The 16,215-nt window shown below is 39.9% G+C and overlaps 1 protein-coding gene across 1 annotated transcript; it reads right to left on the reverse strand.

Moving 5' to 3' along the window:
• Positions 1 to 828: 828 nt before the first annotated feature.
• LOC115210652 (glutamate-rich WD repeat-containing protein 1) lies at positions 829 to 12,361 on the reverse strand. The gene is made up of 6 exons (XM_029779306.2): positions 12,046 to 12,361; positions 11,268 to 11,539; positions 8,258 to 8,468; positions 6,550 to 6,692; positions 4,626 to 4,823; positions 829 to 1,198 (listed from the first exon to the last, which is right to left on the reverse strand). Exons 1-6 carry the CDS (start codon positions 12,197 to 12,199, stop codon positions 887 to 889), a joined length of 1,290 nt encoding a protein of 429 aa, XP_029635166.1. The 5' UTR covers positions 12,200 to 12,361; the 3' UTR covers positions 829 to 886.
• Positions 12,362 to 16,215: the final 3,854 nt, after the last annotated feature.

Here is a 16,215-nt window from a genome sequence, read left to right on the forward strand (position 1 = left end):
TGAGCAAAGACCACTTAAGTACATTGACGTTATTGGCAGAGATACACAGCATGAAATTGGGGACCTACCAAAGCTAATAGGAAACAGATTCCTAGCATGGTACATCAAAACACATCTCAGCTGCAGGTGCTTGAAGAGAAGAATTGACACAGCAAAAGACAAAAATGGATGATGGAAGTACCATGGTTGTATGAAACATGGTTTCTCAAAGACATAAGATTGAAACTGGGTAAGCAGCAATGTCACAAAGCTCATTACAAATAAATATGGGAAGCAAGCAAGGCTGAAATTAAAAACATTACCGATGGTAACCTTGTTAAAATGACCAAATAAACTGGCAGCTCATGCTAAATTTGAATGAAATGAAAGAGAATTGCAAGCCAAAAGAAAATCAATTGAAACAAGATTTCAATGAGATTCACTTTCTGAACAAAAGTTGAACATTTGACATTTGTCACTAAATTATAAAAATAAAATTTTCTAGTTCCTTTTAATAATTGGCAGAGGTCATCCGTGCCGATGGCACGTAAAAAGCACCATCCGATCGTGGCCGTTTGCCAGCCTCATCTGGCACCTGTGCCGGTGGCAAGTAAAAAGCACCCACAACACTCACGGAGTGGTTGGCGTTAGGAAAGGCATCCAGCTGTAAAAACACTGCCAGATCAGACTGGAGCCTGGTGCAGCCTTCTGGCTTCCCAGACCCCAGTTGAACCGTCCAACCCATGCTAGCATGGAAAGCGGACATTAAACGATGATGATGATGATGATGATGTTATGTGCGAAGGAGAACCAGCAGATGGGAATGTAATAAAAAGCAAAGCACATTAGTATTATTTCAGAATGGTTTCTTCTCTTATCTTTCAACAGCTTAATTACAATCCAAAGTTTATACACTTATAGTTCTAAATACATTGAAGCCATCAATGGCTGTACTAATGACCACACCGGGCATTTGCCAATGCCAATGCACTTCTTTGATTTCATTTTGTCCTTGGTGTATAAAAAGCAATTGTGCTGGGATGTTTTCATCGTCTTTGCTACTGCTCTCATCTTCCGTGTCCCTTTCAACAGCCATATCCCACAGAGATATCATGTTGTCTTCACCAGATGCTGCAAACACACTGTTGTCAGTTGGATGCCATTCCACTGATGTGATAGGTGCGCTATGGTGCTTGAATACAGCACTTGGTTTTTGATGCTGAAACAGAAGGAAATTTTTTTTTTTAAATTAAAAGGACAAACTATGATAAAACCATTTAACCCTTTAGTATTCAGATTATTCTCCCAAATGTAATACTTATTCACATTCTTTCGAATTAAACAATGCACTTGTAGCTTCAAAATTTCAATGACATGATTTTACTTTTATTTTCTTTTACTTGTTTCAGTCATTTGACTGCGGCCATGCTGGAGCACCGCATTTAGTCGAGCAAATCGACCCCGGGACTTATTCGTTGTAAGCCCAGTACTTATTCTATCGGTCTCTTTTGCCGAACCGCTAAGTGACGGGGACATAAACACACCAGCATCGGTTGTCAAGCAATGCTAGGGGGACAAACACAGACACACAAACACATACACACACACTTACACATATATACATATATACGACAGGCTTCTTTCAGTTTCCGTCTACCAAATCCACTCACAAGGCATTGGTTGGCCCGGGGCTATAGCAGAAGACACTTGCCCAAGATGCCACGCAGTGGGACTGAACCCGGAACCATGTGGTTGGTTAGCAAGCTACTTACCACACGTTTATTTTTACAATGACATTGCAGGGTAGGTGTGAGAGACCAGATCTAACCAGGGTGAACATAAAATGTAGAATATTTTGGCCTGATATGACTGGATTAAATGCTAATGGGTCAACCAGTCATAGCATCTAGTACTACTAGACTTCTTCAAGATCAATTTGGCACTACTTGACTATGTAGAGCTGAAAATCCATGATTGGATAATCTTCCTTCGATAAAAAGAATTTATATCAATTAAAGTAATAACCAATTTAGAAATTATATATTTTACTTCTATTCTTTGGATGTAATTCTCTGAAACAGAACAAATCCCATCTGGGTTTGAATATCTTTTAGATATATGGTGGAAATGGTAAGCCAGTACTTATTTACATTTGAGATAAAATTCCTAGGTTAAGTAAGTAATGAAGACAGAAAAAGAGATTTGTGTTCATGTAAAGAGAATGATAAATTAGTATTTTTATAAGTAGTAGTGGATGAAAGTCAAAAGAGTATATGAGATGGTTGAAATTATAAATGAGGTAAACAGTTGAAATAAAACTAATATACTGTCGTATATATGTATATATATATATGTATTTGTGTGTATGTTTGTGTGTCTGTGTTTGTCCCCCTAGCATTGCTTGACAACCGATGCTGGTGTGCTTACGTCCCCGTCACTTAGCGGTTCGGCAAAAGAGACCGATAGAATAAGTACTGGGCTTACAAAGAATAAGTCCCGGGGTCGATTTGCTCGACTAAAGGCGGTGCTCCAGCATGGCCGCAGTCAAATGACTGAAACAAGTAAAAGAGTAAAGAGTAAGAGAGTATGCAGACTTGAACACTTTGGTTCAAAACTTGGTGTTTTCATTAAATATCAAAAAAATGGGCTCGTTTTCATAAACAATCCTGTGTTGGAGAAGACCACTTAATTAATCTATAATATAAATTGGACATGGGCGATCTTTGTATTCTTTCTTGTCTTGAGGTTCACAGCCAAACAGCTGGGTGGATTTGCATGAAATTGGAATGCGGTTTGTATTTTTTCCCTAGCCCCCATACTTATCGAGAAAATCGATTAAAACTTTTCTAATGGAATTTCTGTTTGTTCCGCCATTAAAACAACCAGTTGCTCACACAGCCGGCATATACCATTTTGCTAGCAACACAGGTAGTACAGGATGACAGTCAACCAAACCTTTCGCTATACTGTCTCTCTTCTTTCACCTCTTTGTGGGGTTAATAACCTTAATCTTTAGTTACAGTTTCTCATTCAAACTACACAATAGGCAGAATTGTCGGATTAAGGCAGTAGGATGTTTTGAGGGAGATTTGGCTGCTATTTCTACCAGGTCTAGCTACCATGTAGAAATCTGAACTTAATTTTCATTCACATATGCCTAACCAAAAACGATCACAGCCACATCATCCAAACAGACCGAGTGAAACTGGGCTTAGCTGCTAGTATCAAATAAAAGAGAACTAAAACTATCTGATGCGATGGTTTCTTGAGTTATCTGTGCAATGGTACTTCTGCTAAGATACTAGGAGAGTTGGCAAAGGCCAATTGTGCTGAGTGCTTATTTAAAAATTCTACTGAAAATATCAATGGGTCACATAGCAGAGTCACAATAGAAATTGTTAGATGACAGTGTAATACCATGCTGCAACAGTTTGGACGATGTAAAATATGTATATGTAAACATTGCAAAAATAAAAATATGTAGAAATAACACTTAGACTGTAGCAATAGTGGATGAGGAGTGTCATTAGAACATCAGCCAAAATTCCCTATGCTATTTTAGTTATGCTTTGAATTCAAACCCAATCAATTTTACCTTTCATTTTTTAGGGGTAAATGAAATAAAGAACCAGTTTAATCAATTCTACCCATCTCCTAAATTCAAAGCCTCGTGTTAATATCAAGAAATATTTCTAGTCTGTAACTCACGGAGTGATTGGCATTAGGAAGGGCATCCAGCCGTAGAAACATTGCCAGATCAGACTGGGCCTGGTGCAGCCTTCCGACTTCCCAGACCCCAGTTGAACCGTCCAACCCATGCTAGCATGGAAAGCAGACGTTAAACGATGATGATGATGATGATGAACTCTAGCTCATTAGAGATTATTTTAATATGCAGAAGAAAGTTGTTTTATGTCAGTAATTGTATAAGCTTCTAACTTCACATATAAACCTCGGGTGGTCATCACATTTAAGTGAGCTTTAACAAAAATCACATACAACAATATATGTATTATATTTCCAGAAGGAACGTCGAAATAAATATCAATGGAAATAGTAGTTGTGATGCCTGTGCCGGTGGCACATAAAAAGCACTATCCGAACGTGGCCGATGCCAGCGCCGCCCCAACTGGCTTCTGTGCCGGTGGCACATAAAAAGCACCATCCGAACGTTGCCAGCGCCGCCTTGGCTGGCTTCCGTGCCGCTGGCACGTTAAATGCTCCAACCGATCGTGGCTGATGCCGGACCCCCCCTGGCACCTGTGCAGGTGGCACGTAAAAAGCACCCACTACACTCGCGGAGTGGTTGGCGTTAGGAAGGGCATCCAGCCGTAGAAACTCTGCCAGATCAGACTGGAGCCTGGAGCAGCCCCCTGGCTTCCCAGAACCCGGTTGAACCGTCCAACCCGTGCTAGCATGGAGAACGGACGTTAAACGATGATGATGATGATGATGGAAACATAAATGAAGGAATATTCAGTGAAAAATAGATCCAGAATCGGATGATTAATACTACTTCACAAAACTAAAAAGAAACAAAAACCTCTTAATAAATATAATGATGATGATATGAAAATAATGTCTTATTTACAATATTTATTTTACAATTCTTCAGAGACATTTAACTTAATTCCCGTTTTACTTACTTGAAATTGGCGCAGATCCCAAATCTTTATAACTCCATCATCCCCTCCGGACACTAAGAAAGGATCGTTTCGATTCCAGTGGATCACATTAATGTCAGAGTCATGAGCACCGGAACATGTCAGCATACAAGCCTTGGCTGGTGATGCTCTTGCATCCCAAACTTTGATACTTTTATCAACAGAACATGAAGCAAATACCTTTAACAAGATGGAAAAAAAGAAAAAAAACAAACATAATATATTGCAGTGTATTGAGGACAAACATGCAGTGTTTATTTACATGTTTATTTATTTTATACCTACTTCTCAGTTGATTTCCAGGTAAATATAGATGTAGGATGGCTGTGTGGTTAAGAAGCTTGCTTCCCAATCATGTGGTTTGGGGTTCAGTCCCACTGCATGGCACCTTGGGCAAGTATATTTTTATATTCTGGGCAAACCAAAGCCTTGTGAGTGGATTTGGTAGATGGAAACTGAATATATACATATGTATATATATATATAGGATTAGATGGGGATGCCAACCCTTAACAGTTTCTCAAGGGAAGTTATAATTCCAGGAGAATTTGAAAGCACAGAGCCAGCAGATGATGTGCACCCAATCTGTTTCAGTCATGCTTTCCCCACCTCTCATCTGACATCCAGTCCTCCATCACTCTCCTAACAATAGTACTATTCAGCTGCTGTAATCATATGACAACAGAATCTGCAAATACTTCTCCTTTATGTTAGTAATTACCTCATTTCTCTGCAACTCTTTTAATACCATCCCTTCCCACTTTATTTGAGATTACAAACACATATATACATATATTGCCACGCAGTGGGGATGAACCCAGAACCAGGTTGGGAAGCAAACTACTTGCCACACAAGCCACACCTACATACAAACTTGTATGTAAACCTATATTATACACATACAAATATGTCAAGTTTACCCATTCCTCCAGAGATTGCAGAAATGATTAAAAACCTAAATTGATTTTCAGTCACACATGTACATACGTGTGACATACATACACACACACATATATATCTTCACGCACACAAGAGATTCTATTAAACTGAGGATATGGTAGAATACAGTTGGCCAAGATGTGGTATGAAGGGAGCAAGTTTGGCATCACATGACTGTGAAGAATTACTTAACCACACAGTCATGCTTTTATCCTAAAATTATTAGCAAAAGTGAAGTTCTTTCACACATCGTTTAGGAATCCAAATCTTCAATCACTCAGTTGTTATACTGAACACAAATATACATTCAATCATTTAAACTTTTCTCTTCCAGTGACACAACCTTTAAATCAATAATGATCATTTCTATCCAATGAAGAGACTATAGGATTGTACTGATTATATATTTTCATCGAATGGATATTGTAGTTGTGATACCCGTGCCGGTGGGGCCTCACAGAGGAAATGACAAAGACCGAGACCTCTGAGATATGCTGTGACTGTGAAGACCCGATAAATGAAGTGAGTTCATGGCCTGCTGTGCTAACCTTGGATTGTAGAGTGACCCACTGTGCTTGAGGAGACCTATTGAGTCAAGTACATCAACATCAAAATAAAAATCAAATGGAAATTGTAGTTAAGATACCCGTGCCAGTGACACGGAAAAAGCACCGTCTGAATGTGGCAGATGCCTGCGCCGCCCGACTGGCGTCTGTGTCGGTGACACGTAAAAGTACTGACCGATCATGGCCGTTTGCCAGCCTCCCCTGGCCCCTGTGCTGGTGGCACATAAAAAGCACCCACTACACTCACAGAGTGGTTGGCATTAGGAAGGGCATCCAGCTGTAGAAACACTGCCAGATCAGACTGGAGCCTGGTGCAGTCTCCTGGCTTTCCAGACACCGGTCGAACCGTCCAACCCATGCTAGCATGGAAAACGGAGAAAGAAAAAAATCAAGGAACTCACATTGGCTTCTGTGGGTGACCACTGGATGTCTTCTACAGAGTCTGAGTGGCTGCAGTAGGGAGCTGGTTCAACACACCAACTAGAATCCGATTTTAGCTTCCAAAGGTAAATATTTTTGTTGCAATCACCTGATGCTAATTGGCCTGAAAATGAACAAAACATATAAATGTAATTAATGTGGTTTATGTCTCAAGGTACAAAACTGAAAATTACCAAACTAATTACTAATATATGACGGACAAACTACAACTTACTCTACCAATAATAGCTGCTACATAAATTCTAATTGTAGATCTGATCATTAAAGAGATAGATTGGAGCAGAAAGTATATTTCTACCTTTACTTGAATCAACTATATTTTAATATTAAGCAATATGAATATTTTTATACACTATAATTGCATGTGGGAAGTTATAAATAACAACTGTAGACACATCTATGTGGTAAGAAGCTCGCTTCCCAGCCATATGGCTCCAGGTTCAGTCCCACTGCATAGCACCTTGGGCAAGTGTTTTTTATAACCCTGGGCATACCAAAGACTTGTGACTGGATTTGGTAGATGGAAACTGAATATATATATATATATACATTGGTTGAGTGTCTTCTACTATAGTCTCAGGCCAACCAAAGCCTTGTGACAGGATTTGGAGACAGAAACTGAAAGAAGCCCATCGTTTATACATATATTTTTGTACCTGCATTTGTTTCCCCACCCTCCACCACTTGACAACCAGTGTTGGTGGATTTATTTTCCTGTAACTTAGCAGCTCAGCAAAAGTGACCAATAGAACAAGTACGAAACTTAACAAAAAATAAGTACTAGGGTTGATTAATTCGGCTAAAAATTCTCCAAGGTGGTGCCCAAGCTTGGCCACAATCTAATAACTGAAACAAGTAAAAGATTAAAGACTGGTAACAAAATACATAAACCAATAAAATATACTTTTATGAAGGTGGGTACAATTTCCTATCATGAACATAATTCAGCATTATCTATCTCTGAATTTCTTACTTATATTTGAACACTTTTATTTGATCATATTATCAGTTCTGTCTAGTCTGTCTTGAAGGTGAGCCCAAGAAGACAAAACTCAGATAGGCATTCATATATTTGTTTGAGACAGATGCATACTTTATAATCTTATTATATTATATAGCAATAATGATAGTTCTATTTCATATAAAAGTTAGATGTATAAAGGGCTCTAAGCTGAAGCAACTTTTCTGTTTAAATTCTAAAGGCGCATGAGTGGCTGTGTGGTAAGTAGCTTGCTTACAAACCACATGGTTCCGGGTTCAGTCCCACTGCATGGCATCTTGGGCAAGTGTCTTCTGCTATAGCCCCGGGCCGACCAATGCCTTGTGAGTGGATTTGGTAGACGGAAACTGAAAGAAGCCTGTCGTATATATGTATATATGTATGTGTGTCTGTGTTTGTCCCTCTAGCATTGCTTGACAACCGATGCTGGTGTGTTTACGTCCCTGTCACTTAGCGGTTCGGCAAAAGAGACCGATAGAATAAGTACTGGGCTTACAAAAAATAAGTCCTGGGGTTGATTTGCTTGACTAAAGGCAGTGCTCCAGCATGGCCGCAGTCAAATGACTGAAACAAGTAAAAGAGTAAGAGTAAAAGAGAGAGAGAGAGAGGTGCACAAGCACTAACTGGTATAGTGGCAGCATTTTAAAAGATAACAACTAGGAATTTACCAGGAGTGATTCTAGACCAATCTAAAGCATATCCTTCTCCACGGTGACCAGAAAAATTGAAAATTGGATCTGGAGATAAACAATTCCGGATATAGTAGCTCAATTTCTCTGTATCATTGATGGCTTCATATGGTTTAGATAAATCCCATATATATACTTTTCCATTCATTGACCAAGTGGCAGCATACTTCTTGTTGTTTATCTCTGTTGCCTGAAAGGAAACAAATACTCTATTATATAATAGAAAGTTCATGTACTGACCGAATCAACATCATCATCATCATCATCGTCATAATCACTTAAAAATGCTAAAATGAAATGGATAGGTCAGTAATATATCTTTGCAAATTTTAATCATATAAGCTCGTCTCTAACCCCTAGTATCATCATCATCATCATTGTTTAACGTCCGTTCTCCATGCTAGCATGGGTTGGACGGTTCGACTGGGGATCTGGGAAGCCAGAAGGCTGCCCCAGGCTCCGGTCTTATCTGGCAATGTTTCTACAGCTGGATGCCCTTCCTAACGCCAACCACTCCGTGAATGCAGTGGGTGCTTTTTACGTGCCACCCGCACTGGTGCCAGGCAAGGCTGGCATCGGCCACGGTTGGATTGGTGCATTTTACGTGCCACCGGCACGGAAGCCAGTCGAGGCGGCACTGGCTTCGGCCACGATTCAGATAGTGCTTTTTACGTGCCACTGACATGGAAGCCAGTCGAGGCGGCGCTGGCATCGGCCACATCTAAACAATTCTGTAACCTGCCGCCAATATGGAATTTTTTGCACGAGCAATTCACGGCACTATCACCTAGTTATGTCAATTGTTCGCATTACATATTCAAACCAACATAATATCTCAGATGCACTCAGAAGGATCAATTCTATGAGACCATTTTGCAGATCACCTTGATGATGACTGACAATGACCCAGAAAGGTATATGACAAAGTAATGAAGGCTGATCATATGGTGAAGATGACAAAAGACCAACACAACTGGCATTTCAATGTGTTTGATAAGGTCTGTCTGTCACAGGATGAATAAGACGTGTGCGTGTGAGTTTTTAGACGCAGTAAATAATTTGAGCTCGAATGCTGCGATTTCATTGGTTAAAATTCGTAAAATTAAACTACGTTTAAGTTACGAATTACAATTTTGTTTTCAATTTTGTTTAACAATAATGTTTTCTTTTGACACATTCTACCAGTATACGAAGTTTCAAATTTTTTAGTTAACTAGAAAATTCCGTCTATCAAACAGAAAAGATCCAAATCACATCCTGAAGCAATTAGGCTTATGTTTATACATTCGTTGGCCCCTGCCTCTGCACCCAATCTTTTTCAGTCATGCTTTCCCCACTTCTCATCTTTCTAACATCCAGTCCTCCATCACTCTCCTAACAATAGTACTATTCAGCTGCTGTAGTCATATGACAACAGAATCTGCAAATACTTCTCCTTTATGTTAGTAATTAACTCACCTCTCTGCTTCTAATTCTTTTAATACCATTCCTTCCTACTTTATTTTCTACTAATTTCTTTTTCCTGTGTCACCAGGTATCTCTTCTCCTCTGAGTTACATCTTAGGACTGCCATACCTCATCTTTAACACCCTTTTGTATCTCCACCTTCACTACAGTCACTACTACATATCTCTAATTTCCATCTCTGTTCCTGTACGTCTCTCTCTCTCTCTACTCTGACTCTTTTACCTTGCACATCGTCTCCCTATTTTCTGATCTATCTACAAGTTTATTATACTGCTGCTCTCCACCATTCCTGCGCTTCTCACACACTCCTTACTATTTATTTTACCATCTACCCAATACTGATATTTACCACTGACCACATATCATTCACTACATGAACATTTACCCCTCTACTGTCTCTACCCACTTGTCAATCTCATCTCACACTCCTGTGAACTTATTCGTCCAAATCCTCAGCTCATATCCTCTCTTATACTCGTCTCAAGAGTATGTTCTGACACCTTGTCACTAACATTTTTATCTTTCCAGCTACTTTCACCCACTCCTATATGATGCAGAGTAGCCATGTATCTTTTTTATAGCAAAACACCTAACATAAAACCACTTACACCTCTACTACAATCCCATTCACTTGAGAGGGCTTAACAAATCCTGGAGTCACAAAAAGAAAACCACCCAGTAAACTCTAGAAAATGATTGGTGTTAGGAAGGGCATCCAGCCACAAAAGATATCACACTTGCATCTCCAACAGATGAAACAATAATTATTAAACTTGTCTTCAATCCTATTTGTTTTCCATAACAACAGACAGAAAGTATAAACAATCCTTCTTCTAGGTGTTAGTTTTAGTCCTTTTTTTCACCTTCACTCCCATGAATCTGTCGTATCCCCTACACGTACCATCAGACTACAAGAGTACTTTCATGAACTAGAGGCAACAGCTGCAATAGTATACATTAAAACAGAAAATGTAAGACTCTCTTAGACTAGAAAGAGACATCATCATCATCGTTTAGCATCTGCTTTCCATGCTAGCATGGGTTGGACAGTTCAACTGGGGTCTGGGAAGCCAGAAGGCTGCACCAGGCCCAGTCTGATCTGGCAATGTTTCTACGACTGGATGCCCTTCCTAATGCCAACCACTCCGTGAGTGTAGTGGGTGCTTTTTACGTGCCAGACGAGTCTGGCAAACGGCCACGGTCAGATGGTGCTTTTTATGTGCCACCGGCACGGGGGATTAATGTATTAAACATATAAAATTTTTAAAGTGATGGTATGTTGTCAACTTAATGTGACAGTCCCATGAAAGGGAAGAATGCTACTGCTATTTAGCCCTAGGAAACGGTGTTTCGTTGGGCTAAATAGCATTCTTCCCTTTCTTGGGACTTACATTGAGTTGACAACATGCCATCACTTTATTGTGCTGCTACTGAGAGATTTAGAAATGTATTATTTCTATATAACATTTTTGTTAACCCCAAACATTATTTATAAAATTAAAATATAAGAAATCATACTTACCCTAATTCGATTAACACATCCCGGATGATTGAGAGTGGTAGTTTCTAGATCAGGTTTATCATCTTCATCTTCGCTCTCTGAAGAGTCCGAATCACTTTCATCGGCTGTTTTATGCTTAATACGCTGCAAATTGCTCATTTTCATCACAGTAATAATGTCGTTGTGGTCCTTTGGGGACTGACTTCCAGCCACAAGACTTAGGGTAAGAGGAAATTCTTCTCTATTGTCACCAAGACCATCCAACAGGACATCAAAACTGAGACACGGTGAGCCTAAACAAAAACAAAAAAGCAACGAACAAGGATAATGATAGACTTTCAGTAAACACGGAAAGTAATACTTCGATTAAGAACATAATCGAAGTTTTAAGAACAGATGTGACAGACAAAATCTAACTAGATCTGCACAAGAAATGTATTAAACCAGCACTATAAATGTATTAAACCAACTTTAGATGAGTTGTAGTGCACCTGAGCACTGTACACAATGTTTTTTTATTATTATTATTATTATTATTTAAACGAAAGTTTACTGGTGGCTGAAGTTAGGGAAACGCCAGGATTATAAGTTTGTTTCTGGGTTCAAACTCAGGGCGATCTTCGTCGACATTTGGCACTTACATGTGCCTAAAGCCTTCGATTTAGGTACATATAAAGGAGACAGATTTTAAATTACATACGATCAATTAATAATTACATAAAATGTTGTTATTGCAATCGTAAGAAACATTTATGAAAAAATAAAGAAGGAAATGGCTAAAGTCAAATAAATAATATACCCAAGTTTGCTTGATGATACATGACGTAAGCACTGTCATCAAATTCTAATTCTTCCTCTTCCGCATCTTCGGCATTATGATCTTCTGTCTCCATCTCATCCATTTCGGAATCACTGTCTTCTTTTCTCTCGACGGATTCATCCATTTCAGCCATCTTATTATTACACGTGCCTCAATATTACCCAATGCGCATGTGCACTAAACTAGAGTTTAGCAAGAATTACCGGCCTTGCCGTAGGTGGAGATCTTGTATCTCGTAATGATGGAGAAGAGGAGCTGATTTTGCTAAATCTCCATTCAATGATATTTGGTCATCTTGGAAAAATAATAACCTACTGAATAGTAAGAAAGCACTCCGTCGGTTACGACGACGAGGGTTCCGGTTGATCCGAATCAACGGAACAGCCTGCTCGTGAAATTAACGTGTAAGTGGCTGAGCACTCCACAGACACGTGTACCCTTAACGTAGTTCTCGGGGAGATTCAGCGTGACACAGAGGGTGACAAGGCCGGCCCCTTGAAATACAGGTACAACAGAAACAGGAAGTAAGAGTGAGAGAAAGTTGTGGTGAAAGAGTACAGCAGGGTTCACCGGAGCCCCGTGGAACTTTTTTTGATGTTTTCGCTCAATAAACACTCACAACGCCCGGTCTGGGACTCGAAACCGCAATCCTATGACCGCGAGTCCGCTGCCCTAACCACTGGGCCATTGCGCCTCCACCTACTGAATAGTATCATTCTCGATACACAAGGCAGCAAAGTTTTGGAATAATTATCCCTCGAAGTTCCATACTTTATGCCAAAAGAGTAGCAGCATTCCATTTACACCTCTCTCTCTCTCTCTCTCATACCTATCTAGGCGGTGAGCTGGCAGAAACGTTAGCAAGCCGGGCGAAATACGTGGCCGTATTTCGTCTGCCGTTATGTTCTGAGTTCAAATTCCGCCGAGGTCGACTTTGCCTTTCATCCTTTCGGGGTCGATTAAATAAGTACCAGTTAAGCACTAGGTCGTTATAATCGACTTAATCCGTTTGTCTGTCCTTGTTTGGCCCCTTGTGGGTAGTAAAGAAATATATCTATCTATCTACATACATACAAACAGACGCTCACACACATACATACATACATACAGGATGTTCAAAAAGTCTCTCCGCAGTGAATTAAGAGTTTTTCGGTGAACGGATTATTTCGAAGGGATTTTGGGCACCAAGATCACCTGATTTAACACCGCCAGACATTTTCGTCTGGAGAGCAAGTAAAGGATCAGTTTACAAGAATCATCCGAGATACTTACTGCAGAGAGACTTTTGGACACCCTGTGTGTGTATATCTTGTTTCAGTCAGATTTCAGTCCTACTGGGACACCACCTTAAAGAATTTTCAATCGAACCCAATACTTTTTTTAAAGCTTGATACTTATTCTATCAGTCAGTTTCGCCGAACCGCTGGTTTTGGGGGACGTAAACAAACCAACACCGGTTGTCAAGCGGCGGTGAGAATACACACACACACGCGAAGTATTATGTGTGATTGTGTGTGTGTGTGTGAGCGTGCGTGTCTGTATGTATGTAGATAGATATGAGAGAGAGAGAGGCGTAAAGGGAATGCTACTCTACTCTTTTGGCATAAATCCACTCACAAGGTTTTGGTCGGTCCAGGGGCTTTGTGGAAGACACTTGCCCAAGGTGTCACACAGAGGGATTGAACCTGGAACTATGTGGTTGGGGGGCAAATTTTGTACTACACAGTCACGTCTGTGCATATATATATATATATATATATATATATATATATATACGAAACCGGGCGTGGTTCCTCTTGATGATGTCTTGAGCTAACTGGATCCTATAAAGGAGCTGTTGTGGTAGCAGACCACCAAACACGGTTGTAATTCCTTCCTTAGATATATACATCATCATCATCAGCGTTTAACGTCCAAGTAGGATAGTTTGACTGAGGACTGGCAAGCCAGGAGGCTTCACCAGGCTCCAATCTTATCTAGTAAGGTTTCTACAGCTGGATGTCCTTCCTAATGCCAACTACTCTGAGAGTGTAGTGGGTGCTTTTTACATGCCACCAGCATGGGGGCTAGTCAGGCGGTACTGGCATTGACCACGCTCAAATGGTGCTTTTATGTGCCACCAGCACAGGAGCCAGTCAGACGGTACTGGCAGAAACGTTAGCTTGCCGGGTGAAATACTTGGCGGTATTTCGTCTGACGCTACGTTCTGAGTTCAAATTCCGCCGAGGTCGACTTTGCCTTTCATCCTTTCAGGGTCGATAAATTAAGTACTAGTTATGCACTGGGGTCGATATAATCGACTTAATCCGTTTGTCTGTCCTTGTTTGCCCCTTCTGCGTTTAGCCCGTTGTGGGTAGTAAAGAAATAGGTACTGGCATCAACCATGCACAAATGATGCATTTTACATGCCACCAGCACAGGAGCCAGACAGGTGACACTGGCAATGACCACGCTCAAAACCGACACCTAAACACTCTGAAATGTTCATATTGGAAATTCTGGCATGAATGCCAAGCAGTACAGCATGTAATTTCCAAATTTCTGGCAGAGTGAATTGTGTCATGGGGCTGTTTTTCTCACAGATGGTGCCCAACTGACCCTACTATACTGAGTATTTAACAAAATCAAAAACAAACAATGCTCATTCACAAAATTAAAAATATAAAACGGCGACAATTTACCCATTGCACCCTATATATATATATAGTTAATCCAAACAAGAAAACACAAAAATACATAGCAACGCGAAGACGTGGAACAAATAAAGTATTATTGGATGCTCAGGGAAGAAGGAGGGTTTAACGTTTCGAGTGGAGCTCTTTGTCGGAAACAAAGGAGAAGGAAAGATCCAGAGAAGGGAAGACAGAGGAAAAAAATTGCTGGCGGTGCTCATGAGGTCACACATATATATATATACACACACACATCAAACAATAGAAATTACGATTCATCATCATTTTCCATGCTGGCATGGGTTTTTTAAAAATTCCTCCCCCTCACCACACACACACACACTTCTGTACTCTTTTTCTTTCTCATGAGGGACAGCTTTCCCAAAACTCCCCACCACAATGACTGCATGATTTTAGGTGGAACATCATTGATTATAAGCTAGATTAGGCCTGGCCTGAAACTAAACAACTTTTCTAAAGTGAATTATTTCTACCTATTTACTGAACACCTTTAGAACAACAATCCTATGCAAGAGAAAACTTGACTCATAGACACAATTTAACATTATCTTTTCTTAGTGGATTCTATTTTTATTTTTGCTCGGGTTTGTTTTGACCTTTTAGAATTAGAATTTTTGAAAAGTAAAAATTTTGCATTATGTAGCTTGTTATTCTCTTTAAGTTAACATTTTTCTGGTTGAAATACACCGAAAAATGGCAACACAGCAGTCAAAAAATCGTAAAAAATAGGGATTTTCATAGAAAAAAAGCACCTTTTTGATGTAAATAATTTTTGGTCTTAACATGGTCCGATTCAAATGTTATCTTCTCATGGAATGAAGAGCAAGCCATCTTCTATCATACTTTCAATTTTGGTCAACTTGCGCTGCAGGGTCTTGGAGGAGATAGTGTTAGTTGAAGGCTACCAAACCTGTTACACACAACTTCAACTTTATGTATAGAGATTTATTCTTTTACTGAGATGGAAAGGCATTACCCGTAACCTTTTCAGGCTTGATGCAGGAAGGAAGAAAGTTATCCTTGGGCTGGAGATCTGTTCTGAATGGTTACAACAGTTCAGTCAACCATTCAAGAGCAGGAATGGTTCTTCCTATAGGCTTCCATTCAGTTTATAAGACTAAGGTGAAAGACACTTTCCCAAAATACTGTAGGAAAAAGTAAAAAAAAGGAAGTTAGGAAGGTTGTTAAATACCATGGTAAAGATCAAAGCAACAGGTGTGAAGACTTGCAAATGTGGATAGGCTTTTGATACTCTTTTACTTGTTTCAGTCATTTGACTGCGGCCATGCTGGAGCACCGCCTTTAATCGAGCAACTCGACCCCGGGACTTATTCTTTTGTAAGCCCAGTACTTATTCTATCGGTCTCTTTTGCCGAACCGCTAGGTGACGGGGACATTAACACACCAGCATCGGTTGTCAAGGGATGTTGGGGGAACAAACACAGACACACAAACA

This window comes from Octopus sinensis, linkage group LG4 (genome assembly GCF_006345805.1).
Source record: "Octopus sinensis linkage group LG4, ASM634580v1, whole genome shotgun sequence".
In the NCBI taxonomy this organism is placed as follows: domain Eukaryota; kingdom Metazoa; phylum Mollusca; class Cephalopoda; order Octopoda; family Octopodidae; genus Octopus; species Octopus sinensis.